This window comes from Meleagris gallopavo, chromosome 11, assembly GCF_905368555.1.
Source record: "Meleagris gallopavo chromosome 11, MGAL_WU_HG_1.1, whole genome shotgun sequence".
Classification (NCBI taxonomy): Eukaryota; Metazoa; Chordata; class Aves; order Galliformes; family Phasianidae; genus Meleagris; species Meleagris gallopavo.
Window position 1 is genome coordinate 15,070,371 of NC_139414.1, and position 26,056 is coordinate 15,096,426.

Sequence of the window (26,056 nt, forward strand, 5' to 3'; positions counted from 1 at the left end):
ACAAAAATATGAGATAGATGAGAAACTGGGGAAGGTTGCATGGACTGCAAATGGCACTATCTGCTATCCAGTGTATAAAACTCACCCCTCATCTGCTGGCATACAGTAACCACCTTCTATGTCCCACTGGAAAAAACACTTCCAATCCTCTCTAAAAAAAATCCCTTGTTAAATGTCAATAACTGAGCCAAAGTCTGAATATCCATATTTACCAAGTACTTACGTACAATGATCAGAAAGAGCTTCAAGAAATCTTAAGCAGTGGCAAATCTTCTTTTGGCAGTGCTATGCTAATTTATGCTGATAGATGTCAAGTCAGCTAACTGTGATAAAGAATCCATTAAAGAACTGAAAAGAATAAATGAAGCTGAATAAATTATTGAAGGATCTGAAGTGAACAACACCAGATGACTACTGATCACGAAAAATACATGTTCTCATGTTGCTGTCAACCACTGTGTTCATAAAAGCAAAACAGCTTGTCAACACTTAGTGTCTGCTTGCTGCTGCTCATCTTCCAGTCCCTGCTCCTTGCCTGCGATATGGAAAGTTTCCACACCTGGCTGATGAACCCATTACTCTACTTCTATCCCATTGGGAAGAATTACTTGTACTTTAGCAAGTGAAATGCTCAACTCTCTTGACACCTGGTGGCACAACAGTGGACCTGATCATAGGATTCTGTGATAAGGAAATCATAGAATCGTTAGCACGGAAAAGATCTCCAAGATCATCTATCCCATCACCAATACTGCCCACTAACCCAAGTCCCTTTGTGCCACATCTCCTTGGCTCTTGAACTCCATCACCTCCGACTACAACAATGTTCTTGTTATCTCAGACATCTGCTTCTTCAGAATGTGTCCCCCAAGATCTTCTAACTCCTCTGTTCACCAGTATCTGGGGACAGACTGAAAGACCTCTACACCCATCACCACAAATGCAATTGTGGTTTATGAGAAAGAACACACAGATATTTGATCACAATACTTCTAATTTATAGACCTTATTCAAGTGCTTTCTCTCTTGATGCTGTTCTAATAAATAAGGCCCAATTCTGATTCTTCCCTTTGTATCTTTATTTACTACACACTGGGACAAATATACCAAGTGTTGATAACAAGAACAAAGTACTGTCTTTACAGGATGCAACAGTCCAAAAAGCATTTTTCAGTGTAATAATTGACCAAATCAAGAGGAAGGCAAAAATCTTAAGACATAGTAAGTGGAATCCTCATGCAGAATCACGGAGAGCTAGGTCTTCCCTGAATCTGTATGACATCGTTTCCTACCGAGGAATGGCACAGAGCTGGTGGGGAGGTGGCTTCATTGTAGTTGAAAAAACAAACTTGGTGTTGATTTCTTTCGCTCCATCTGGCAGGGTGAAGGTGAACGCCTGCATCAGGGTGCAGAAGATGATGAAAAGCTCCAGCCTTGCCAGCAGTTCCCCCATGCATGCACGGTGCCCTGGGAAAAGAGAGAAAAGACAAAGGATTTCTATCAAACCTACCTTTCTAGCTCTGGGCTCATTAACATTATGAATTTTTCTGCTATTGTTGGGATAACTGGGCCTCTACTACAAGAGAAGCCAGATCTTTTCCAAGAAAAAGGCTTCTGTATGTCATCCCTTCTCTTTCAATCTTTTCCACTTGCAATTGGGCTTTTCTCTTCCTGGAGTCCTTCAAGACATTCGAATGTACTTCTATACCTCTTTGTAGATGCCTCTGAGGAACGAGTGGATCTGTAGTTACTATCACAGGGAATAAGTCAGTCCCTGTTCAGTGCATTTACCTATCGAGAATGGTAAGAATGCTTCTCTGTGTATGAAGTTTCCATCTTTATCAAGGAAGTGTCCCGGGTTGAACTGATCAGGTGTTTCCCATTTTTCAGGATCAGACAGAACAGAGTCAATATTTACCAGAACGATGGTGTCCTGAAAAAAAGAGTACATTTGTTAAAGTGCATTGGTTTTACTTTTCCTATTGCTATTGTATTTTTGGCTTTTCAGTAACGGAATGAGTAGCAGTTAAATTTTCCTCTATGTTACTGTGATTTCTGCAGTGCCATAGTTGCTTTGAGCAGACCCATAAAGAAGGGATGAAAATGCAACTAAAGGAAAGGAACTGATGGGAGAACGTCTAGAACCAGCCTTAATGCAACGTATGGTTACAAAACTTGAAAATGTTTCAGATTCATTACAAAGATACCACATTTAGAATCTTGCAGTGTGAAAATAATTTCATATTTCCAAGGCTTTCAAGTAGAAAACATGCAGCATGCTTGTTGAGTACCTTTGGAATAGGAAATCCCAGCAGCTCCGTGTCCTTCACAGTATATCTGGGAAGTGCAATTAAGACAATATTACTGTATCGTTGGATTTCATGAATTACAGCATTTGTGTATGGCAAGTTTTTTCTGTCTGTGTAGCAAATTAAACGGGAACTGCCCACGACAGCATCCAGCTCCTTATGGACTTTCTCTGGAATGAAATAGTCAGCTTTAAATGCACAATAATCGGTAAACCCTACAGTCATCCTTTTTCCTATTTTTTTTTTTTTATGGTTATAATTATACCCATTGTTTTTTTTACAGTTATGATTATATCCAGCAAGGTGAAAAACATATTAAAAAGAAAAAAAATCAACTTCCCATGTGGATGAGCTAAATGAAATAGTAATCCCTTATAAAGAGACTGGTTTAGAAACTGAGCAAGGTTCGGTCTTCGCTCAGAATCATACAGGAATGAATTGAAAAGGCAATTTCTGCTCTGAAATGGCCTGATTAATACCACAGTCTTGATTATTGGAATTAGATTGATTCTGTGCATCAGGAAACGCAGAGAGGCTGACAGACCTTGTTGTGAGCATTCAGCACGTGCACTCCAGTCTCAAATTTTAGGTCTTTTGAAGAGCCATTAGTTAACAACTATGGGAAATCCCTTCTCTATATTACCTCTGTTTTCTCCTGCCAGTCTCCTTTTGCTGGAAAGTACTCAGGAGCAAATGGAACAGCAGGAATCACAAGTCAAAGACCCATCAAGTGCTCATGGAAAGTCTGACCGGTTGTAAGTGGAGGGGCAGGGAGCAATAAATCTCATCCTAGAGTGGATCAGATGGATCACACCCTGAATTCTGAGATCTCCTAGAAATTAAGCCTGAAAGGATTCTTTGTGGCACTGAGGGACATGGCTTAGCGGGCATGGTGGTGACAGTCAGCCTAGATGATCTTAGTAGTCTTTTCCAACCTTAATGATTCTGTGTATGAAGAAACAGATGCACACAGTTCACCTGATTCACGATCCACACATTCGTTTCTCTGCTGTTCTTTAATTAGCTCTGCTACTATTTGAACGTGTATGGCTTCTAAGAAGCAGCAGAACTGTGTGTGCTTACCTTGAACATCAGGATAAGCCACCATGTAAAGCAATGCCCAACGCAAAGTGGTGGCTGTCGTTTCTGTGCCAGCCAGAAAAAGGTCAAAAACAGTCTGTGTCAAATTGACTTTGTCATATGTAGCACCAGCATCTTCTTTAGACTGCATACATGAATGGCAAACAGCAAGTTAAGACACAAGAAGAGAAGCAAAGCACCTTCTTGTATCACAGAAATGTTCACTCATACTACTCAAAATGGAAAAAAATAAAACAAAAACCTGAAGGCCTAGAAAAAAAAACTTACTGAATAATATGAAGATATTTTCTAATATTCCCCAGTGTATTTGCAAATCTATCCTGCCTGCGTGCTCATGCTGTTTGCCAGCCACAACAAATTTATGCAGTCACTCACGCTTTCCACTCTTGCTGCAAATCCCACTACAATTTGTGTTCTTAGATGTATCTTAACCATATGCAGATCTATTACTGTGCTTACAAGAAATCTACCTGCAAACCTACCCGTATTACTACTTCATCCTGTTCCTCCCATCCCACAGTTTCAGCTTTTGTTTTTTTTTTTTCTCTAATTCATCCACCTATAAGCTTTTCTAGGCAGAGATTTTATATTTCCTTAACTGATATTAAACACCATAATAATTAAAGGAATACTTAAAATCCCCATTTGTCAGTGGAGCCTAAGAGAAGCTGGTAGACACTCACTTTAGCCATCTGATCCAAATAGTAATCAATAAAATCTTGATTTCCACCTATTTTTCCTTTTCCTTTGTGGCTTTCAATTTCCTCTTGTAACAGAGCCCTCATAGTACATATACTGGCCAAAGCCTTCTTACACCGTGTTAGAAAACGGCTTGCAATCCAGGGAAGTCGATCGTGGACCTGTAAAAGGGATAATTTAGATATGTGGTGTTACTGACATACTAAATTTGAATCCTAATATAGGACTGTAGGTAGTGGAAGAAGGGAATGAAAGACTCCAATGACTGTATCTTCACCGCTACCTCAAAAGGATATTGCCTACCCAGTAATGTATTAAAGGTTTTCTTAGTCCTTATTTTGGGATAAAAAAATGTAAGGATTTTTAATTTCTTGTTTATTTTTAACCAGAAGTATCAAATTGACCCTCAGGTTAGCTAAGAACTGAGTTATGGTCATTTTCAGTTAGTGAGTGATGGTGAAAAATCATGCGAGGTGCAAAGCCTGCCAAGTTCCAGCCACGTACATTGGTAACGTGACTTCTTGCCTACATAAAGCGCTGTGGGCCCCATCTGTAAATGGTTAATGGTATAACTGCCCTGGTTTCAGGCTGTCTGTCCCACTGCTTTTGCAGCTGCAGTCACAACTTCACGCAGAATCACAGCAGCAGACTGTTCTGTCCTTTGAACCAGATGTTACAGTGGGAGCTGCTGCCATCAGTGGGCAAACATCAGTTGTGAACGGCTCATCTGGAAGTACCATTCCAATGTGTACTTCAGTACCTCTAGGTGCACCAGCATTCATTTTTGTTATAAAACCAGCCAGATGCCTTTACATTATCTGTGTATACAATAATATAAAAAATCATTATCCTCACATAAAATGAGATGCTGTTTGTAAATGCTGATATATCATCCACAGCTTCAACCAAGCGGAGAAATTTTTTATCTTCTATGGAGAAGCGGTGTCCCAAAATCAGAGCACAAATTACATTGGAGACAGCATGAGTAACAGGCACAGTGGGGTCCACAGGTTTTCCTGTAAACACAGCGAGCAGTTTCACCATTAACACCAATTCTGCTTTTTCCACTGAGCAGAAAGCTGGAGAAATAGAATCATTGAATCATTAATGTTGGAAAAGACCTCCAAGATCACCAAGTCCAACCCCAACCCATCCCAACCACGCCCTCAGTGCCACATCTCCAGGGTTCTTGAATTCCAAATAACATTTGACCAAATTCCCTTCATGCTATTACATTATAAGATGGAAAATTGCAATTTGTCAGCAAAATATATGAGTAAAAATAACTTCAGACAGCCAAAACACTGTTGCTGATTAAAGAAAACAGCAAGATGGACAGAGGAAATGGAATTCATAGTGGTAAAAAGAAAAACATACACCTTTCAGAGAACCTTGGCATTCTGCTTGGCAATAATTGATAGTAAAAAAGGGTAGAGGCACATACCTTTGGTGTTCCGCAGGAATTGAACCAGGTGACGGGCTTCCTCCTGGATTTGACACTCCTGGCTTTGTTTCCCTACTCCTAATTTCCTCATTGTTAGGAGCCCAAAGCGCCGCTGTTGCTTCCACAGATGACCATTAGAGAACATAACACCTAGGATCATAATGAATTAATGCTTTATGAATGAATGCTTTATGAACTGAAACCGTTAAAGTTTCAAAGATGTTTCTCCATCATGCTAATCTTTCTCAGTTTTTGCCAGCAGACCTGTAGCATTCCTCTTTCCCTTTCCTTCCTCCTTCCTTCTAGTCTTGCCATTTATATCCCATATAGAAACTCTTGCCATAGCTGTATTCTGCCATTACTGTTACAAGAGAACCCAAAAAGAGACATTTCATAAAACCTCATGAAAATATTAACCTATATTCCACCGTACATTAGGGACTGTTTCCAAAACCACGGTTAGAATTTATCAGAAGTGTCTGTGAAAATAATAGTTACCATTTCCATTGGTCAAAAACCTGAAGGCTCTGCTTAAAGGTCTTCCAGCAACCTCTTCAGCATGGGCAGTCATCCCCTCCTTCACTGCCTGGTACCCTTGTAGAACAACTACAGGTATGCTCGTAAGCCATAAGGTGAAAATACTGCCATACGTGCCGGCCATCTGTAGAACAAAAGAGCGTCACAACAACTCAAGTGAGAACTGGCACATTAAAATCCAGCAAGGTCAGGCTGGATGGGGCCCTGGTCACCTGATGGAGCTGTAGGTGTACCTGTTCATTGTAGGGCGTTGGACAAGTTGGACTTGAAGCATCCCTTCCAACTCAAATGGTTCTATGACTCCATGATTCTACATTTAACTGATCCCCACTGATTTTCACATTCATACAGTTGAGAATAAATCTCTCTCCAGCATTCAGAAGAAAACTATGCTAACAAAAACTCACCTTCATTCTTCAGCCAGCTGATGAGTCCACCAATGAGTTGCCTGAAAATACATACCTTTTTAAGGATGTCGTGGTGAATTTGGAACTTCATCTGCAGCAGATTCCCAAAGAGGGGGAGTGGAGCTGGTCCAGGAGGAAGCTGTCTTCGCCTCCGTTGCATTCCCAGGAACTGCATGAGCAGCAGAGAGGCTGCCAAACATACAAGCACTACACTCACTGTTAACATTTCCCTTCTGACTTAGACGGTGAGCTTGTCTCTGAAAAACTGCTACGTAAAGAGAGGGCAGATCCATTTATCTTGTTCTGCTGGTACCTCCCCAAGAAGAAAATGTTCATACTCCTGTTCTTCCTTCTTTATCACTATTCTTTACCTTCTGATCCCAGAGAATTACATGTTGCTTTCATGCATGTGGCATTGCTCCATTACATTACAGCCACAAATCCAGCAAGTGTTGGTCCTTCAAGGGATACCAGTGTGTTAATTACACACTGAGACCATGGTGACAAAAATCCCTGCTAAAGGTGCTGGTTTCATCAGGGGCCTCTTGCAAGAGCAGAGAAAACCAACAGAGCTTTCTGGGGGTGCTGCACAGGTAGGTGAGGCTGTGAGGTTATGGTGATCAAGCAGAACGAGGAATTTCTTCAGCCACTGCCTGCAGCAGAAATAAAGATGACATCTTCATGAGCCTCTTTCACAAGTGCCCTCCTGCAATCAAGCAGCTCCACTGGGGAGCTGTGCTTTGCTGCTCCTACATGCAGAGGAGGCCACAAGGACAGTGCAGCTCTGGTGCTGCTTTGGCATTCTCCCAGGAGTAGCACCAGCTTAAAGTTAAGCTCACCTGGCTCCAAATGGAACGTGTGGCACTCTGGAGGTCACCCAGATGGCTCAGCTCCACACTTGCCAACCTTATCCACTTCAGAGACCACTTGGAGTTCCTTTTCTTGTGGCACTGTCATTTTCTCTGTCTCAAACCATTCCCACCTCTAAAAGCAGCGTTACCCAAAGTCTTCTCATGAGGAGGAAGGTGTGATGGAAGCAGCTGTGCTGGGAAGACACCCCAAACAGAACCACTGTTCTTCACCAGTTTTCTCTGCAAGGAACACAGCATGTTTCCGTGGTGTCACTGACCCTGCATTGCTCTGGCCTTTGAGCAGAAATGGACCCAGGGCTCCAGGCATGGCCTCACCAGTGCTGAACAGTAGGGAAGGATCACTTGACCTGCTGGCAACACTGTGACCCCTGGGGGACTTTGCTAGACACTGGCCCCCACCCAGAGTTCACATCACTGAGCACTATCCCCTGAGCCCCGTCTTTAAACCAGTTCTCTCTTCACCCCTCTGCCCATTCAACCTGTAGCTCGACAGTTTATCAATGGCAATCTTACGTGGGACAGCATCAGTGTACTTACTGAAGTGCCACATTCACTGCTCTCTCCCCATCCATTATGCTGATCGTTTCACTGCAGAGATTCATCCCACTGGCCAAACACAGCTTTCCTTTGGAAGCATTAGTCTTCATAAACAGATGAAATTAAGAAATTCAAATCGGTAAATTGAGAAATATCATAATAATATAGTAAGAATACAAGCAAAATAAAAATGCCAAACTAATCATTATTAAAAGATTATGGCGTTACTGAAGATACCAGGGTGGGAGGGTAGAGAGTACATAAAAAAATAAATTTGTTTGCTGACCAGCTCAAAGCTACCTGTAAGCCTTTTTGAAACACTGAGATTAAATGTTTATGAAAGCCATTCGCTACTTGCCACAATGTACTTGCATAAAGTTAAGACTGTTCCCATGTGCTTGGGCTTGCCACAATTGTTTGGACATTGATTTGCACAAGTCAAGCACACACTTAAAATTTTTGCCTTCGTTCTGTTGGTTTAGGCTGTAAAAGACTTTTGCTTCCATGCTGACCTTGCTGCATTGTTGCAATCACTTCTGTAGACAGAATCTTGCTGACTGAGATCCATTTGTTTATGAGCTTGGGGGATGTGGTACCATCATGTTGGCAGAAAGGCTCTAGAAGAGCACACAGCTGAGGAAGATCCTGAACAGGACAGAAGCAGCGAAAGATTTGTTACGAGCTCTCACAACGGAATCAAACTGCAGTGCTGACCTGCTTCTGCAATAAGAATGACAGATGTTATAGCCGCAATTGGGAACCAGAAGTCTGGATATCAGTGGAAAAAAATACAGGATATTTTAGCAATGATACGAAACCCCCATAGTGCTTGGGATGGAAATTAGGAACAAACTGCCTAATAAATCACATGCAGCAGCTGACAAACATGCGAGCACAAAATATTCCTTACTGAAGTTTGTCCCACTACGACTGCAAAACAGCAATCACCACAGGTTCAGGATCTATTTAAAAACACAAAGTTAAATTACACAAATTACTTCTAAGTGTAAGACTCCTCCAGCGCCAGCAAGCTTACTGCTTTATCTAGCACATTTCCTTTTGCCCACTAGAGTTTTTACTTCCTCCTCTTCATAGAATAGTTGGGTCATTCAGTTCCAAGCCTTTGCTGCAGGCTGGTTGCTGCCCACCGCATCAAGCTGCCTGAACTGACCTTGAACACCTCCACAGCTTCTCTGGGCAGCCTGTGCAGAGCCTCACCACTCTCTGAGTAAACGATTTCTTCTGAACATCCAACCTAAATCTCCCCTCTTCTTGTTTATAGCCATTAGCTCAGCTACTGGAAAGCTGTGTGCTGTGCTGAGGTCTGCTCCGAGCCTCTGTGCTCATGAAAAGAAGTTTGCCTCTTGAGAAATATTTCCTGCCCTGTGTAGACACACCAGCTGGTGCACAGCTCATTCAGGGATTCCTGAACAACTCTTTTCCTCCATGAAACCACCCTAGGGGCTCAGAACCACCACCTTTGGGAAGTGCATTTCTATATCCCGCTCTAGAGTTGAGAATCAGAGGACCGTTTGAGTTGGAAGAGACCCTTACATGTCATCTGGTCCAACCCCCTGCACTGAACAGGGACACCCACAGCTCCATCAGGTGCTCAGAGCCCCATCCAGCCTGACCTCGGGTGGTCCCAGGAATGAGGCATCCACCACCTCTCTGGGCAACCTGTGCCAGTGCCTCATCACCCTGTCATTTTTTTTTCTTCTATCCAGCCTAAATCTCCTCTCTTTTAGTTTGAAAATATGCATGAATGCATAGAAATGCATGGGAATGATGGGAAGCATCCCTCAGGACCTAGCTTTAATGTTTGTTTTCCCCCATTAGGATTCCTAATGAGCCTTGAAGTAAGACCAGACACTCTAATAATTTTCTGTGTTTATTTCATTTCTAATATATAAGAAAAAATGTACATAGATTTTCCGTATGCTAAGAAAAGGAAAACCAGAATATTTTTCAGGTCCAGCTTCTTAAAAACGTGACACAACAGTTCAGATTCACACTGAACTTGATCTAGCAATGGGGAATATAAAAGGTACAGAAAAGATCAGTACACTTGCAAACTCTTGGGAGTGCCTCTTCTCCAAATCTACCATACGCTGCAATCTAGCGAAGAACGGCGCAGAGCTTATACGGGTGAGGTTTCATTGTGCTCCCAAAGACAAAGCTCAGATTGATTTCCTTATCTCCTTCTGGTGGGGTGAACTTGAATGTCTGCAGCAGGCTGCAGAAGATGATGAAAAGCTCCATCTTGGCCATCACCTCTCCCAGACACACGCGATGACCTGCAGGGGAAGGGGAAATGCAGTCAGTCCCCGGACCAGGCTGGAGCCTTACACTTTCTGCCATTACGCTCCCTTTGTTTTGCTTTTTTTCCACAAGGAAAATATTACTGCTTCACACTCAGAGTCTAACTCGGTTAGTTATTAGCACACCTACCTGCTGAGAAGGCTAGGAACGCCTCTCGGATCACAAAATTCCCATCCTTGTCCAAGAAATGACCAGGGTTGAACTGGTGAGGGGTCTCCCAATACTCAGGGTCAAAAAGAGTTGAGTCTATGTTCGCCATGATGATGGTACCCTGCAAGGAAAGTGCTATTGACTCAGTTCTGCCTCTGTATTTCTCAAACATCAAGAACAAAAGGACACAAATGAATTCCACATAGAATCTGTGGCACTGCTGGGCACATGGTTAGAATAGAACAAGTTTTTTTATTGGGAAAAAATGCTTAATCACAAACTGTCCTATTTTGTTGAGGTTTTTATAGTGTTTTTGTGTGTTTGTTTCTTCAAAAAAAAAAGAAACCTCCATATCTCAGCTTCAGACATTTTCCTGCTTTATTCCCTTCATCCCTCCTTTTCAATTCTGTTAGCAAATGCAACAGAATGAAGGGTATGAGGTTATTCACCTTCTTATCCTAAACCTCATAAAATGATTTTCCCAATTCTGACGAGCTTTGATAGATTTACAAATGAAAAACAGTTGCACCCTGCAAATGGAATAGTGCATTTTAACTTTTAACTGTCAAGGCAAAGGGAGAGCACAGAGCAGTGCTGTGCAGGAAGATGTGGCCAAAGATCACACTGGAACTGACGGGATACCTTTGGAACCTGATAGCCCAACACAGTTGTATCCTTCACTGCTTGTCTAGGAATGGTGATTAAAATAATGCTGCTGAAGCGAATGATCTCATGAATCACAGCATTTGTGTAAGGCAGTTTCTTCCGATCCTCATAGTCGATTTGGTGGGAAGAATCCAGAACAGCATCCAGCTCCTTTTGGACTTTCTCTAGGGAGGAAAAAAAAAAAAAAAAAAAAGAACTTTATGTGTAGAATAACAATATGAAATGGCTGTCTTTTCAGTTTCAGATTACTAGTAGTAACAGAAAAAAATAAAATATGTAAATAAATTATACTTCTTATATCCTAAAATGTAAATACAACTATTTAGGTACTACTCAACTAGAATCTGATATTTCCCAAATTCCAAAAAGTTCTGTGGTTAGATCATCAAGCTCAATGGATTTATTGATCTTCACAGTTAAAGGAAGGGGAGCAAATTAATTAAACTAGAATTTCTGAGCAATAGGTTAAACTCAAGCTACTGGTTTTACTCTAGCTTGAAAAGGTGATCTTAAAGAAAATAAATAAAATAAATATGTGGAACAGACAATTGATCTACTTGAAAGACAGAATCATAGAATCACCGAGGTTGGAAAAGGCCTCCAAGATCATCCATCCAACCCTCCACCTCTCACCAATATTTCCCACTAAACCATGTCCCTCAGTACAACATCTAAACATCCTCATGTCCGTGTCTCTGACTCACCTTGGATGTCCGGATAAGCCACCATGTAGAGCAGTGCCCAACGTAGAGTGGTAGCGGTGGTCTCTGAGCCACCCAGGAAGAGATCAAAAACAGACTGCAACATGTTTTCTTCATCATAGGTAGAATTTGGGACATTTTTAGTCTACAGGTATCAATGAGAAAGGTGAAATAAGAGCACAGAATCCATCTATATATCTGCAGCTTTAAAATCACCCGTTGCCCACCCGGCCCTCAGGATCCCAGAGTATAAAAATAAACAAATGTACTATTTTATACTTCTGAAACAGGTTATTGGCTATTCAAGGTTCATATTTGAATTTGATAGGGCTAGCATCTGTGTCAACTCCAGCACAAATTACTCACTTTCTCCATCTGATCCAGGTAAAAGTCAATGAAATCTTTTGGTTCATCCACTGTGTGTCTCTCCCTATGACTTTTGATCTCCTGCCTTATGAAAGAATGAATAAAATTACAGCAAGATTCTATTTTTCGTATAGGTCCTGGGAGGTGCCCTAAAGGCCGTGGGAGAACTTCAAATATCTGTGGAGCAAGCATTCAACACAGCTGCTGTAAGTTATACAACACAAGCAAGGCCATACAGAAATACAGTGCAGACATTTTTGGTGATGAGTTACTGAGTCAGTTTCAACCTTGGATTCCTACCTTTGCTGCATAACTCAATTAGTATCTGCCCTGTTAATTCATCAACAAAAGAATCCAGATTTGCAGATAGGTCTGTTTTGCATGCATTAACAGTGGTACAATTAATATTAATATATATTACCTTGATATATAGGAAAAAAACAATCTCTTTTACTCCAGTACAATGAATATCACTTTTAACTTAATAATAGTAGTGTTTCCATTTCAGAAATGGAATTCAGAAATGGAATTCCGAAATTTCAACGTCCCAAGCACTTTCCTTTCCTGGGAAATTCTAATAAAAATTATTAATGTAATGGTTGAACAATGTCACATCCAAAGCACTTCAAATCCAGTTCATATTCAGGGTCAGTATTTTTTGTAAAATCAGCATTTAACGTGTACTAAATACCACAATAACTATGACAATACATAATGCTATAATTGTTATGGCATGAAAATTGTCAATTACTATTATCCAATAGCGCAATAAATATCATCTTCAATAATTAAATAATTTGCATGTTAAGTGAGCCATTTTCTCACATAGTAAACGTAGCTGTTCCCAAAAGCCACAATCTCATTGTATGCTTCCATCAGCTGGCGGAAAGTTTCATCCTGTAGGGAGAAACGATGCCCGAACACCACAGCACAGATCACATTGGAGACCGCATGAACAATGGGGAAGGAAGGGTCGACAGCTCTTCCTGCAAACAGAGATAAGCATTGGTCACAAAAACACCATCTTCTTTGCTATTTTGAAAGCAAGATCACGATGATGTTTTGTCACAGATATCCCCTGTGCTATTTATTTCTGGAGCAAAAACAATCTTTCCCCTCTGTGTTACACAAACTACACGCTGTGTCAAAACCACGACCGCGCTCCCAGCCACCTCAGAGCCGTACCATCTTTGCTCCTGAAGAACTCCACCAAGTGCCGGGCCTCGGTTTGTATCCCACGTTCCATTCCTTTATTCCCCATTCCCAGTTTCCGGAGAGTCGCAATTCCAAAACGTCTCTGATCTTTCCAGATGAGACCATTTGAAACCAGGATTCCTTCAGCCATCAAGAATCAATTGGATGCCATGTTAATATTCATGTAATGTTGATACTCGCTTGCAAGCTATGTTTGCCAACATCCCCAGTGGGTATTGTCTCCCTACAGATGTTGTGTCACCACTGCAGGAGTGCAGAGAGCTTTCCTCAGCCGACAGCACGTCCAGTTTTCTACTACCTGGGAATAGATGGTCTCTTGCACTGAGCTGCTCGAGGCCTAGAGACCTTTCTGAGGAGCCCATTGGAAAGGGCTGCAGGTTTCCTGTTCTCGTTCTCCTCTGCTTTGATGGATACAAGGCTGGTGGAAACCAGTCTAACCACTCCTGTTTCAAATACAGAACTCTATCCTCCATCCACCAAAATTCATCAGTGCCCGATGTAAACAATAGCACAGTAAGAACTTCTAAACATGACACATTGCACCTACAGTCTCACTAATACATCCAAAACGCCAGTGCCTTGGGACATCCCCAAGGCCACTTCTTGTTCAATAGCTCAGTGCATGCTTTCTCCATAGCAGCCATTGTGTAAACAAGCAACTGAGAGCTTCAAGAATTACTTCAGCCTCTGCTCCTCAAGCTCCAGATGAAGGATTGAAAGGCACCAGATGGATTATTTCAAAGCAAGGCACAAATTTAGACACCAATAATGGATAAATTAGATTAGCAAGTACAAGCACTGCTGCTTTGGTAAGATTCTGGAACGCACATATGATAGTGGGACTTAGGAGACAACTGAGGAATGCTGCAGAATTGCTTTGTTTTGTTTCTCATGAACAAATGGAATGGGCGAACAGGGAACGAAGAGCTTGTCAGCAGACAAAGTCCTTCAGCAGATATATGCATCTCACCTTTTCCAGAAGAAAATCTGTTGAACAAGTGGGTCTGTAGCCGCCCAGAAACGTCCGCTGAGTTGGTGGTGAGACCATCTTTCACTGCTTTGAAGCCATACAGCACCACCACAGGTTTGTGGCCCAGCCACAGGGTGCAGATGTTCCCATAGGTTTTTGCTAGCTGCACATTAGTCGATGCAAAACAAAAACGAACAAACCAAAAAACTATTAGAGAAACATCAATCAAAATGCACACACAATGGGGTCTTCTCTTCCAACATGACATTACCTTCGGGTTCAGGAAATGAAGAGGGGAAAATGGTTTTGTTCTGTGATAGAGCATTTATGACAGTAAAGCTGTGGCATTGCTCTGGGATCCCACTACTCACAGTAATGTGGATGGTCAAAAGAACAGCTGCTCTTGCTCTTTTTAACACATAACGTGGGTTGTCTTTGGGATAATAATGACTATGGAAATGCTCCTGGCTGGGCATTTACAGCTCACATTAGGTTTCATATGAAAGTTCAGCTGCCCAATTTCAGTTACATTTTTCAACTCCTCACTTCATTTCCTCAGCCAAAAAAACAAGAACTTCTTGAAATTACACATTTACATACAGAACATTGGAAAAACAGGTTCAAAAATACTGAAATCCTCCATTTGTCTTTAACCCGAAGACATCAGTATCCAACATTCATTTATATCACAGGAGGCTGTAGATTTTATTTGACTCTTTTAGGCACTACATTTAACTTCCATGACCCATCTTTCCTCCAATTGAAGTTCTCCTCACCAACATACCAGTCTATCGACAACCATCATCATTGGTTACAGCTTTTGCTCCTTCACTCCCATCCACAAACACATACCTTTTTCAGGCTCCCGTGGTCAGCTCTAAAATTTATCCACCACATGCTTCCAATGATGGGAAATGGGATCGGGCCAGGAGGAAACCGGCGACTTCTCCATTGCAGTCTCAGGAACTGCAAACCCAGCAGAAACAAAACTAGGGATAATAGCATCACAGTCACCATTTCACACCTCCAAACTAGTCTGTCACCAAGAAAGCTGTTATTAATCTGTTAAACTGACTCTGTTGTTCTACTTAACTCTTCCCAAAAAGGATCCAGAGTGTCACATCCAAGCTTTCTTCCCTACCGCATTTCTCTAGCCAACAAAATGAAGAGCGTTTCCACCTCTGAGCATCTTAATACACTGCTATGCTGCAATATGTTAATAGCTGCCATCACATTGAGATCCAACCAAGGCCAGAAGGCGGGCACTTCATTCTGACTCACATCTGATATTCAGAAACGTCCCATTGAGCAATTGGTTTGGTTGGAAGTGTCACTCACAGCACTGGCTATGTGCAAGCCGAGAGCTGGGATACTAAACTGGAGATTTTGGTTCACCTGCCTGTGTGTGGTTTGTTGCTTTTGTTTGTTTTTCCATACTTGTGCATGTTTTTTAAAGAAAAAAAAAGACATTTAGTTGTTGATAGCTTATAGATTTCCCCACTGTCAATTGTCAGAACTAGTTCTGAAAATATCTATGCTCAGTTTCATCCTTTCTCAGTACAAAGCCTCTGCAACATCCACGTGCACATCTTCCAAACACACGACTTTCAGAAAAATAATCTTATCTTCCACAGCCCTCCTCAAGTCCTTCTGAACAGGAGACAGGTGAAAACATACTGTTTCCCAGAATAAATCTGTATCATGAGTGAGTGCGCTGGGACTGGGTTTATGGTTGGACTAGATGATCTCAGATGTCTTTTCCAACCCTAATGATTCTATGATTCTAATCCTGCTTAAAAAATGTACTCTATCACAGAATCACCAAGGTTGGAAAAGACCTCTCAGATCACTCAGTCCAACCGTCCATGTACTACTACTGTTTCCCCACTATGTCCCTTAGTACAACACCTAAACGTCTCTTGAACGCCTCCATGGACCACCTCCTTGGGCATCCTGTGTCAGTGCATCACCACTCTTTCAGAGAATAACTTCCATCTGTGTCTGTTCATTCTGATTTGCATCAGATTTCTCACCTATCCTACAACTCCAGTGTTTACAGTGGCATTACTCATTGACAAATGAATAGTCTCACAACACAAACATAGAACTTTCAAGATCTCTTGATCTCTCTGAAGTTTATACGCCAGATGCTTCTGATCGTGAAAGGTAGGAGTTAGAAAAGAAACAGGAACAGAGTCTGACTTGTCAGAATGCCACTGATGCTTCACAAGCCCACACTGCCTCTGGGAAAAAAATAAAAAATAAAAAGAGATCGACTTAGTATATCACAAAAACATACGTTTTGTTAAAAACCTGTTCAGATGTTGTGTAGGCCTGGTTATGTAGAACACAACTGTATCTTACAGTGGTCATGGCCACATCTGGAAAATTTTTAATACACACATCTGGTCTGAAATCACTCCCAGCTTTCTATCAAATAGCTTCTTGTTCTGTTCATGTTTCCCCTTCTGTAAACACAGCTATGGCTTTGCATACTTCAGCCCCATACCTCAGTTCATGGAAATTTCATAAGCATTTCCTACACCCATGCTTTCATACGGTGGTTAATTACTTCCCCATGCTTCTGTCCAGAGATAGACAGAAAACATAGGATCATTCAGGTTGGAAAGGACCACTAAGATCATCATGTCCAACCATCAACCCATCCCCACCCTGCCCACTCATGTCACTGTGACATGGGTGAGTTGGTTAAGGGCTTTTATTTGGTTGTTTGTTGTAACTGAAGGATTCATGGTCACTCCTTCCTACAGACCCAAAGAGAGAGGAATGGGACAACTGGATTACTTCTTCTCAGTTCATTGCCAGTGTCAGTCCTTAGGTCAATCAAGAAATGAGACAAGCAACCAGTGTAATGAAAATTAATTTTCAGGATTAAAAAAGTTTTAAAGCAAAACTTCCTTCTTTAAGAAAGATGAGCATTTTCTAATGACTCTGAAATACTGATTCGTGTTTCAGATTGTGATCTGCTACAAAACCCAGATCCTCATCTGCTTACTCCCACTCCATCTTCACCATACAAGGAAGAATAACGCACAGTTACATCATCCCCTACCTTAGCAAGCAGCAGGTGAATTTTTCAGGTTATTTGCCCAAATAAGAGAAACTGATGGGAAAAGAACAACAAAAAAAAAAGCTGAGAACTGGGAGACAACAATGGAAATCAGCTGGATCCAAGAAGTGTCATGGTGACATGTCCCCATCCGATAGCCGTCTGCTAAGCAAACACTCATGTGGTGTCTCAAGAACAGCAGTAAGCATTAAGTAGCAGGTTGACCATTGTTTGCTGCTGTGTTGGGTAACAGGGAATTGCTTTGTGCATTTCAACTGTGTATATTCTGCTGGCAGAGCTGATGTAAAAAGTACTCTGCACAGAGGTGATGCAGTCAGGGTAGGCTGCAATGTAAGTAGTCACACAGAAGGATGAAAAAGAAATTAAGATATTCAATTTGTTTCATTTTTATAAGGTTTGAATAGGATCTTTGCAAGACAACTGTTCCAAATAATTGTAATCTTTCTGTATTTTTTTTGTCCACATTGAGGCTTGTCATTCAGTAGGTTTCTACGCTGCAGCTTCTTCAGAATTTCTGCAGCTTCTTCAGAATTTCTGCAGCTATTGCTGACCACACACTGCACCCAGTAACAGACAAAAGAAAGGTGAGAGAAAAAACATTAAGCACAAAGCATGTCCTAAGATAAAAATAAAAACAAATGAATAGCACGTCATTGGGCTTTTCCTTTCAGTCACTCCTAGATGAGCTCACAGAATCACAGAATGGCCAGGGTTGGAAGGGACCTCAAGGATCATGAATCTCCAACCCCCCTGTCACATGCAGGGCCACCAACCTCCACATTTAATACCCCTGCATAAAATTCCATCCACCTGCTGGTTGCTCTGGGTGTTGTCACGCTGTTGAAAAACAGATTCCACCTTTCTCAATCCCAAGCAATCCAAAACCCTTCAGTATTTCAGCCCTTGTTCCTTTCTGAATGAGAACAGCATTAAGCGTATTTATGTTCTTCCCAGTCCCAAAAGCTAAATGTGCAACAGCTGAGCATTTCTCAGCTACCATGGTAGAACTCAGAGTTCTTCTCAGGAAGAAACAGAATGTTAATACCTACTTCAGCTCTCTCTTATCTGAAATGTTCTGTTCTGACCGTGACTATTAGCATTCCAAGTACAATATTTAGGCTACTAAATACATCAAAAATGCTGAAGCAAATACTTAAACACTAGGAAATGCCAAAACTAAGACTGGCTGCACAACAGGGATTGCTTCTTAGCGATGCCTTACTGCGAGCAGTACCAGATGTACTGTGGCTGAACCTAAGGCATTCAGCATCTCTTCCATTCCATTAAATAAATCAGTGTGCATCAGAGGACCAAGAAACCAATAACACAATGGTGGGACTGAGCAGGTACAGCAGGACTTCACAGGGAGGACTTTGGAAAGAGGTCATTCTGGGGGCAATCCATTTTCATTGCTCAATGACTCCATTCTGTGTGAGCAGCACCTCTCCACGCAGGCCCTGCATACACTGCTGTGCCAAGCAATACCTGCACAGCCAGAGCCTCACACTGCTTTCTAACACACACTAAATACACCTTTGCAACTCACAACTCAACATCTAAGCCCTGGTATTATAACACTTACTACAACACCATCCCAAGAGAAATAGATAAGATGGGAGATGCTTTTTTGTTGTGGAGATTCCAGACACTTTTAAGGCAATCTACTTCAGAGAAAGTCAATGAATAGCAACTAAGGAAAGAAAGATAGTTAAGACCTCAGTTTAGCCTTCTGTTGCTTGAATTCAATTGTTTTTCTGCTTGGAGACTGTATCCTATTGTGCACACATTTCCACTTCTGTAAAAGAAATCGCATAAAAATTTCTGGTGTTCCAGAAAGGTAGTAAGTAACACATCAGCATTTAACTACAAGAAACTTCAGGAGGTGTTACTGTTATGCAAGACATTCGGTATTCTTGGATAGCTGCTTGACAATGACTGCAAAACCCAAAATCAACACACACAAAAAAGAAAGAAAATTCTAGTTGCGTCAAGAAATCATGTCAGATCACAATTACAGATCATAAAAGAGAGTAGGTGTGGCTTGGCTAGCTGCGAGGGATCACATATTTCCAAGTTTTCTGAGGACTTCAGCTTAGGCAAACTGTAGATCGAGAGGGAGGGACAGACAGACAGATGGTCAAAGGAGGCATAGGTTCCCAGAGAGAGCTGGACTTCAGCAGAAGCACTCATTCATCTGCACAGCACCATATTTGCAGAGGAAGCCGTACATAAGAGCAGTGAGCAGCAGAGATTTCCATAATGTTGGGGATTGTTGAGCTGTTTGTAGCCCTGGTAGCCTCCCTCCTGATCTTGCAGTTCCTGAAGCTGCAGTGGATGCGTAGCCAGCTCCCTCCAGGACCAGTTCCTCTCCCCATCATTGGGAACTTGTGGCTGCTGGACTTCAAACTTCGCCGAGAAACTCTCGCTAAGGTATTTAGTTATGTCTTATCTCTCGTTATGGTTTAGTGGGGAAATACTGGTGGGAGGTGGGCAGTTGGACTGAATGATCTTGGAGATCTTTTCCAACCTCGGTGATTCTGTGATCTGTGGCTGAAAATCTGTCTGAATCTATTTTAACTTAAATTTAAATATCAATAAGCATCATGTTTCATTACCGGATTTGTTCTCTGTCTTTGCACTGATAACTCTCACCTTGTAAACCATCTTTAGCTGAATTTTCTTTGGCTGACCCTAATGTCACTGGAACACCTCCAGGCCATGATGGTCCAATCTCCGTTAGCAGATCAAACATACACTCTAAACGGACCCTTCTTTTCATATTTGTGTAACCAAAAGTCAGCAAGGTACATTTTATTACTAAAATGAAGTGGGGAAAAATGAATTCTTCTTCTGCTCACAGCACAAGTTCTTAATAAGCCAATTAAAACTCAAGATTTGCATCAGATTAAGGAAAAATAAAAACATTATATGAGGAAAGACAATAGAAGCAAATATGAACAATAGTGGGAAAGTAACAGGATGGAACACAAAAGCATTTCTTTTCTTTTTTTGGAAGTTGGAGGAAAAAAGGATCGTTGTCAATTTTAATTTGTGAAAGAAAACAGAAAATCTTTGGCATTTTGCATGCATTCATTTGTTCTTTGATTCTTAAAATGAATACTTATGCGAATGCATTCTGTTTCCTATTCACTGATGCACTGTTATTAACTCTTCAGTTAACCAACATCTATGGCAACATCTACACAGTGTGGATGGGACAGACACCCATGGTTGTACTGAATGGGTACAAAGCAGTAAAAGATGGCATCGTCACCCATTCAGAGGAGACTTCTGGAAGACCTCTCACGCCATTCTACAGGGACATGATGGGCGAAAAAGGTGTTACAATACCGAAATACGCTTATCCTTTTTTGCTAGTGCAATATAAACCAATCCAAACCCAATTTTGCCTCCTGCAGCAAAAGGATTTCCCTGCCCAGCACCAAAATAAATGTTTCTGTGTTCTTCAGGCATTTTTCTGACAAGTGGGCACACCTGGAAGCAACAGCGGCGCTTTGGGATGACCATCATACGGAGCCTAGGATTTGGGAAGAACAACTTGGAGCATCAAATTCAAACAGAGGCCTCTCATCTTCTGGGTATCTTTGCAAACACAAAAGGTAAATTCAATAGAAAAATAAGACTTGGAGCGCTTTCTGAAATACAGTGGATTAGGGTAACTGAAGTTTCACAACACATTTTTTACAAGCTATAAACATATTTTTCCTGTTAGTGGGACTTCTACTGGCTTTTTAATTGCATTCTTGAAAAAAATGTTTTGTCTGAATAGCTGGCAATATGAAGCTTTTTTTTTTTTTTTTAGTAAGGATAGTAGAAAATGTTTATTATCAACATCGTCTCAGGGACAGCTAGTAACAATTTTTACATTCAAGGAGGATAGAAAACCTGTATGTTTTCTTCCATAAAGAACAGATTTTGTGATCTGCTGGACAGCAAACGTCTACAATTTGGCAGAGAAAAAAGCCCAGCACAAAGAGCACATCATTCTGTTGTCCAACAAAATTCCTCTGTAGGGTTTGAATGAAATAGAAACTAGTAAAATTTTAAGAATATGCCAAAACAAAGTACCCAAATATAAATATTCTGAACAGCCAAATCCCTCACCCACATCATATTTCATAGTGACATGAAAGCACAGAGAGGTTTCCCAAGGCCTGCCACCAACTCATTTAGCCTTAGATACAGCAAAATGGCCATACTGACTTCTGAGAGCAACATTTCTAAGGTCACTGGATACAAAAGATAGGAGCACACCAGCTGGTATGAGGCCTTGATACAACCCAAATTTTTACTTCCATGCAATTCTTCCCCATATTAAACCCACTCATTGCATTTACTGTTTCGAAGAAACACAACGAGTGTTGGACTGAAGTCAGAAATGCATAGAGGACCGTTTTCCTCTGGTCAGTTTGAAGGCTGTCCTCACCTTCAGCACGTGTTCTTGATTATTTTTCTAGATTTCACCTTTCTGTTTACTTCAATCCTTTTTAACAAGAGCTGTGTTCCACCCTGTAAAATAAGGAACGTGGGTTGGTGGGCATGGTGGTGATGGGTGGATGGTTGGCCTAGATGATTAGTGGTCTTTTCCAACCTTCAAGATTCTATGATAAGAATTATGAAAGTTTTGCCTTCAGTCTGTGGAGAAAAAAATGTATATACATTTAATATACATAGATGAATGTTATGCTGCACTTGAAAACAAAACAGAGAGAAGACATTTCAACGTGACAAAGAAATTAAGACTTCAAAATCTTTCCCTTCTGTTTTGTTACCTTCCCCTCTCCCCCAACCTGAGTTTAAATATTTGCCTGCAGATCTGAAGGCATGTAATCCATCCAGATCACCCGTATCACAACTCAGAGAGGTGGGGGAAGAGAGACCTAGCATTCCATCTTCTCAAAGACAAAAATTACCTGATTTTACAAGAACTAAAAGCAGATTGAAAATAAAGATTCCCTGCAATTACAGAGATTTGCATTACACTAGAGTTCACGTGCAGAAGATCAGACTCCTTTTAGACTAAGTTTCACACACTTTGAACTACTATTATTTTTGCTTTTAAAAGAAATGTTCCTCTTCCTTAATTTTTCTCACTACCACCTGTTCGGAAATACTCACCAGTAGCTCCTGTACCTGCAGGCAAGCCTTTCGACCCCCGCACTTCCATCGTCCAAGCCATTGCCAATATAATCTGTGCTGTTGTTTTTGGCCATCGCTTCTCCAGCGAGGATGAATCTTTCAGCAAGCTTATCAAAGCTGTTTATTTTGTGATCTACTTTCAAGCTACTATCTGGGGCAGGGTAAGAACTGTGCATTTAATCAGAATTTCCCACGTTCCAACTTGTGTATTGCCTCTCATCGTAACTGAAACGACTCCTGCAGTGCTTTTACAGTCATCAGGAAATAGGAATTGGACTCTCCATTGAAAAATGCTCATATTTCTTCTTATTCACTTACAATCACAGATGTATGATGCTTTCCCATGGCTTATGCACCGCTTCCCAGGACCGCATCAGAAAGTGTTCGCATACAATGACTTCATGCACAACTTAGTTATGAATGAGGTCCAGATGCATGAGAGAGAGAAGGCAGGTGATCCACGGGATCTCATTGACTTCTACCTAACCCAAATAGCAAAAGTAAGTATCTATCTATCACCACAGCCCCTCCTTGGCCTCAGTGTCCACTACAAATACTTGCTCTTCAAGTGACAATAATAGAATTTTAATACGCACACTTTGTTTGGCACTCAAGAGTTTTGCATTGATGGATGGCTCAGCATTATCACAAAGTTATGCCCATTGCCACCTGAGCAATTGTACGTATGAAACAATCCACTTCATAGCCTTCGTGTGAATGTATCCTACAGACCAAAGATGACCCCACCTCCACGTTTAATAAAGACAACATGGTTCAGACCGTGGTTGATCTCTTGCTAGGAGGGACCGAAACAACAAGCACCACTCTCCTCTGGGCACTGCTCTATATGGTACAATACCCAGAAATACAAGGTGAGTAAAAGCCTTTGCAGAGAACTGCGCTCAACATTACATCTAATGAACACCATTACAATGTAAGCACTCGCTTAATTGTGTGCAACAGATCAAAATAAACATTAACAATGAATAAAAGAGGCAGATCTCAATAATTGAGATCTAAAAATGAAAGCTTAACAACCAAAGCAAAAACCTCGTGCTTTCTCCACCAGCTCATTAAGATCATTTTAATTAATAGAAAGCTCTGTCACCCCTTCCAGTGAGATAAAACAAGGAATACCTTGCTAAGGTCACCACTACGTATGCAGCCAGAACTTTTATAACCTTTAGAACAGGAAAACTTTAAGAACACAGAACCACATTACCCTCATAGAGATCACCCTGTGCTTTGGGAATGTGCATTTTCTCAATCAACTGAAACCAACACAGATGCTAAAACACACGCCAAGGCATTTCAAAGTAGCACAGTCTCTTTTTTCCCCCCTACCTTGGGGCTGGGAAACAAAGAAGAAAAAAAAAGTTAAAACATTGTCATTGCTCTGCAGAAAGAGTTCAAAGGGAGATAGAGGCTGTTGTGGAACCTTCCCATGTCATCAGCTATGAAGACCGCAAAAGGCTGCCCTATACAAATGCTGTGATTCATGAGACTTTGCGGTACAGCAACATCACTTCTGTGGGGGTCCCTCGACTGTGCGTGAGGAATACGACTTTGCTGGGCTTTCGCATTAAAAAGGTATGGAGCACGTATGTCTCCAAGCTTTGGATAGTTAATATTTACTATGTTGTGCACATCAGCTCCTACAATTCCTGGCTCGGCGCAGAGAATACACGGCAGCACGTCATAGACATGAAACAAAGCTGAGTGCTCCAAATAGAGCCTACAAGTAACACCTTATGACAAAAAAGATAGAAGGGTTTATTATGCCTAGATGCATGCAGGAGAAGGGCAAGCTGAGGCCGAGCACCTGGCTGTAGACACAGGATAGCACAGCATCTATTAGAGAAAAGAGTCAGAAAAGAATCAACACATAGAAAATATCATCTGTTTCTTCTTGCAGGGCACACTTGTGCTGCCAAATCTGCACTCTGTGGTGTATGACAGTGACCACTGGGCAACCCCTTGGAAGTTCAACCCAAACCATTTCCTCGATTTGGATGGCAACTTTGTGCACAAAGAGGCATTCCTACCCTTCTCAGCAGGTAATGCCCGAACATTTCAGCATCTCTCTTCATTCTGTCTTGCAGGACAACAACATTCTAAATTCTAAAACATTAAGAAACGTTTCGATAAAAATTTATCTGGCACAAAGATCTAAAGTCACATATTTTACTGTAAAGCCCACAAATTTTGTCTTGTTCTGTTTGTTTTTCATAGAATTTAGCTTCACACTTCTAACTTCTTTCCCTTTTCCCTGCAGGGCACCGTGTGTGTTTGGGGGAACAGATGGCACGAGTTGAACTGTTCATCTTTTTCACTAATCTGCTTCGGGCATTCACATTTCAGCTCCCTGAAGGAGTAAAGGAAATCAACCCGGAGTACATTTTGGGTGCAATACTGCAGCCACATCCATATGAAATCTGTGCTGTTCCACATTAATCTGCAACATACCACAAAGCAGAGGGACCCATCAATGACTGCAGAACAAATATCACTATCTTATCTATATTCAAATTCACATAGCTCAGTGTAGAGAATTATAACAGAAGTGTTTCTGTTCAGGAAGGCTGACCTCATGCAGATGAGCTTTCTGAAACTAGAAAATTGCATTTACCAAAGCTCATATAATCACGCCGTCGGTACATACAATTACTCAAAGTGTTACCAAAACCACATTTACACACACACAGTAACAATTAATCAGATGTAGCATTTTAGAGAAGTGATCTGTAACAAGAGCTTCCTGCACCTGCACTCACTAACGTACCACGTGTGAAATGGCACCACTGTTCCAACACAGTAAGGATGCCTGAAAACACCATTTGCTTCAACAGTTACTCCTCTCTGTTCACAGGTGTCTCCTTGCTTCCTCCTGCAGAAGGTTCCAGGGCACACAGCCCCTGTTTTGACTCCTCTTCCTTTCCCACTGCCTGAAAACACTTCATATAGCAGTGTCAGCTTCACGTCTGCATCAATGTTGGCAGAATATGGTCTCTTATAATCACATTCCATTTGGAATGATTCTCTATTTCATCACTGCTCTCAGATCCAGGTGTTATCAAGAACCTTCCTTCCGCTTAATATCATCATTACAACACCCAATAATTTGCTCTTTGAAGACAAATAACAGCCTTTCAAGAAAAGAAGATGCCAGTATTTGTCAAAGCGAGCACAGCAGATATCTGTTACCTACAGCCTTCTCGTTGTCCCATACTTTCACAACAAATGTGGGAAGTTTGGACCACTTAAAATTCAACTGTGATCATCCTAAATGCTCAGTTTTCCAAGTTCATTAGGGACAAACACAAGTTATGCTAGGATGTCATTAAAAGCAAAAGTGGAAAGCTACTTATTTCGCAGACATAAAACTAAAGGAAAGCTTCATTCTCCTCTCTAACATTTCCAATTGCCACCATCCACTTGGTGTGAATCCCAGGGCTTTAACATGCTGTAAAGCTTGCAACTGCAGAACAAATAAAGACTTGACACCCACA

At 41.4% G+C, this 26,056-nt stretch overlaps 3 protein-coding genes across 3 annotated transcripts; 1 reads left to right on the forward strand and 2 right to left on the reverse strand.

The window, feature by feature from the left end:
* Positions 1-1,277: 1,277 nt before the first annotated feature.
* Positions 1,278-7,144, reverse strand: LOC100541617 (cytochrome P450 2J6-like). The gene is made up of 9 exons (XM_031555159.2): positions 6,553-7,144; positions 6,052-6,214; positions 5,554-5,703; positions 4,965-5,125; positions 4,094-4,270; positions 3,393-3,534; positions 2,292-2,479; positions 1,792-1,933; positions 1,278-1,467 (listed from the first exon to the last, which is right to left on the reverse strand). The coding sequence occupies exons 1-9, from the start codon at positions 6,721-6,723 to the stop codon at positions 1,289-1,291; spliced, it is 1,473 nt and encodes a 490-aa protein (XP_031411019.1). The 5' UTR covers positions 6,724-7,144; the 3' UTR covers positions 1,278-1,288.
* Positions 7,145-9,806: 2,662 nt separating this feature from the next.
* Positions 9,807-19,377, reverse strand: LOC100541770 (cytochrome P450 2J2-like). The gene is made up of 9 exons (XM_010716812.3): positions 15,149-19,377; positions 14,297-14,459; positions 13,297-13,446; positions 12,937-13,097; positions 12,112-12,288; positions 11,749-11,890; positions 11,021-11,208; positions 10,358-10,499; positions 9,807-10,203 (listed from the first exon to the last, which is right to left on the reverse strand). Exons 1-9 carry the CDS (start codon positions 15,311-15,313, stop codon positions 10,025-10,027), a joined length of 1,467 nt encoding a protein of 488 aa, XP_010715114.1. The 5' UTR covers positions 15,314-19,377; the 3' UTR covers positions 9,807-10,024.
* Positions 19,378-19,482: 105 nt separating this feature from the next.
* On the forward strand, positions 19,483-26,056 carry LOC100541927 (cytochrome P450 2J2-like). The gene is made up of 9 exons (XM_019619089.2): positions 19,483-19,817; positions 20,564-20,726; positions 20,858-21,007; positions 22,548-22,708; positions 22,874-23,047; positions 23,278-23,419; positions 23,950-24,137; positions 24,463-24,604; positions 24,823-26,056. Exons 1-9 carry the CDS (start codon positions 19,647-19,649, stop codon positions 24,999-25,001), a joined length of 1,470 nt encoding a protein of 489 aa, XP_019474634.2. The 5' UTR covers positions 19,483-19,646; the 3' UTR covers positions 25,002-26,056.

Coding starts and splice junctions, on each gene's coding strand:
- LOC100541770 (XM_010716812.3), bottom strand. CDS start 15,313: ATGGTGACTGTGATGCTATTATCCCTAGTTTTGTTTCTGCTGGGTTTG. Junction 13,098..13,296: donor GTTCTTCAGGAGCAAAGATG/GTACGGCTCTGA, acceptor CTCTGTTTGCAG/GAAGAGCTGTCGACCCTTCC. Junction 10,500..11,020: donor TGGGCTATCAGGTTCCAAAG/GTATCCCGTCAG, acceptor CTTTCCTTGCAG/GGTACCATCATCATGGCGAA.
- LOC100541617 (XM_031555159.2), bottom strand. CDS start 6,723: ATGTTAACAGTGAGTGTAGTGCTTGTATGTTTGGCAGCCTCTCTGCTG. Junction 6,215..6,552: donor ACCACGACATCCTTAAAAAG/GTATGTATTTTC, acceptor TTTGTTCTACAG/ATGGCCGGCACGTATGGCAG. Junction 1,468..1,791: donor ATTCTTACCATTCTCGATAG/GTAAATGCACTG, acceptor CTCTTTTCCCAG/GGCACCGTGCATGCATGGGG.
- LOC100541927 (XM_019619089.2), top strand. CDS start 19,647: ATGTTGGGGATTGTTGAGCTGTTTGTAGCCCTGGTAGCCTCCCTCCTG. Junction 22,709..22,873: donor AAGCTACTATCTGGGGCAGG/GTAAGAACTGTG, acceptor TTACAATCACAG/ATGTATGATGCTTTCCCATG. Junction 24,138..24,462: donor TGGGCTTTCGCATTAAAAAG/GTATGGAGCACG, acceptor TTCTTCTTGCAG/GGCACACTTGTGCTGCCAAA.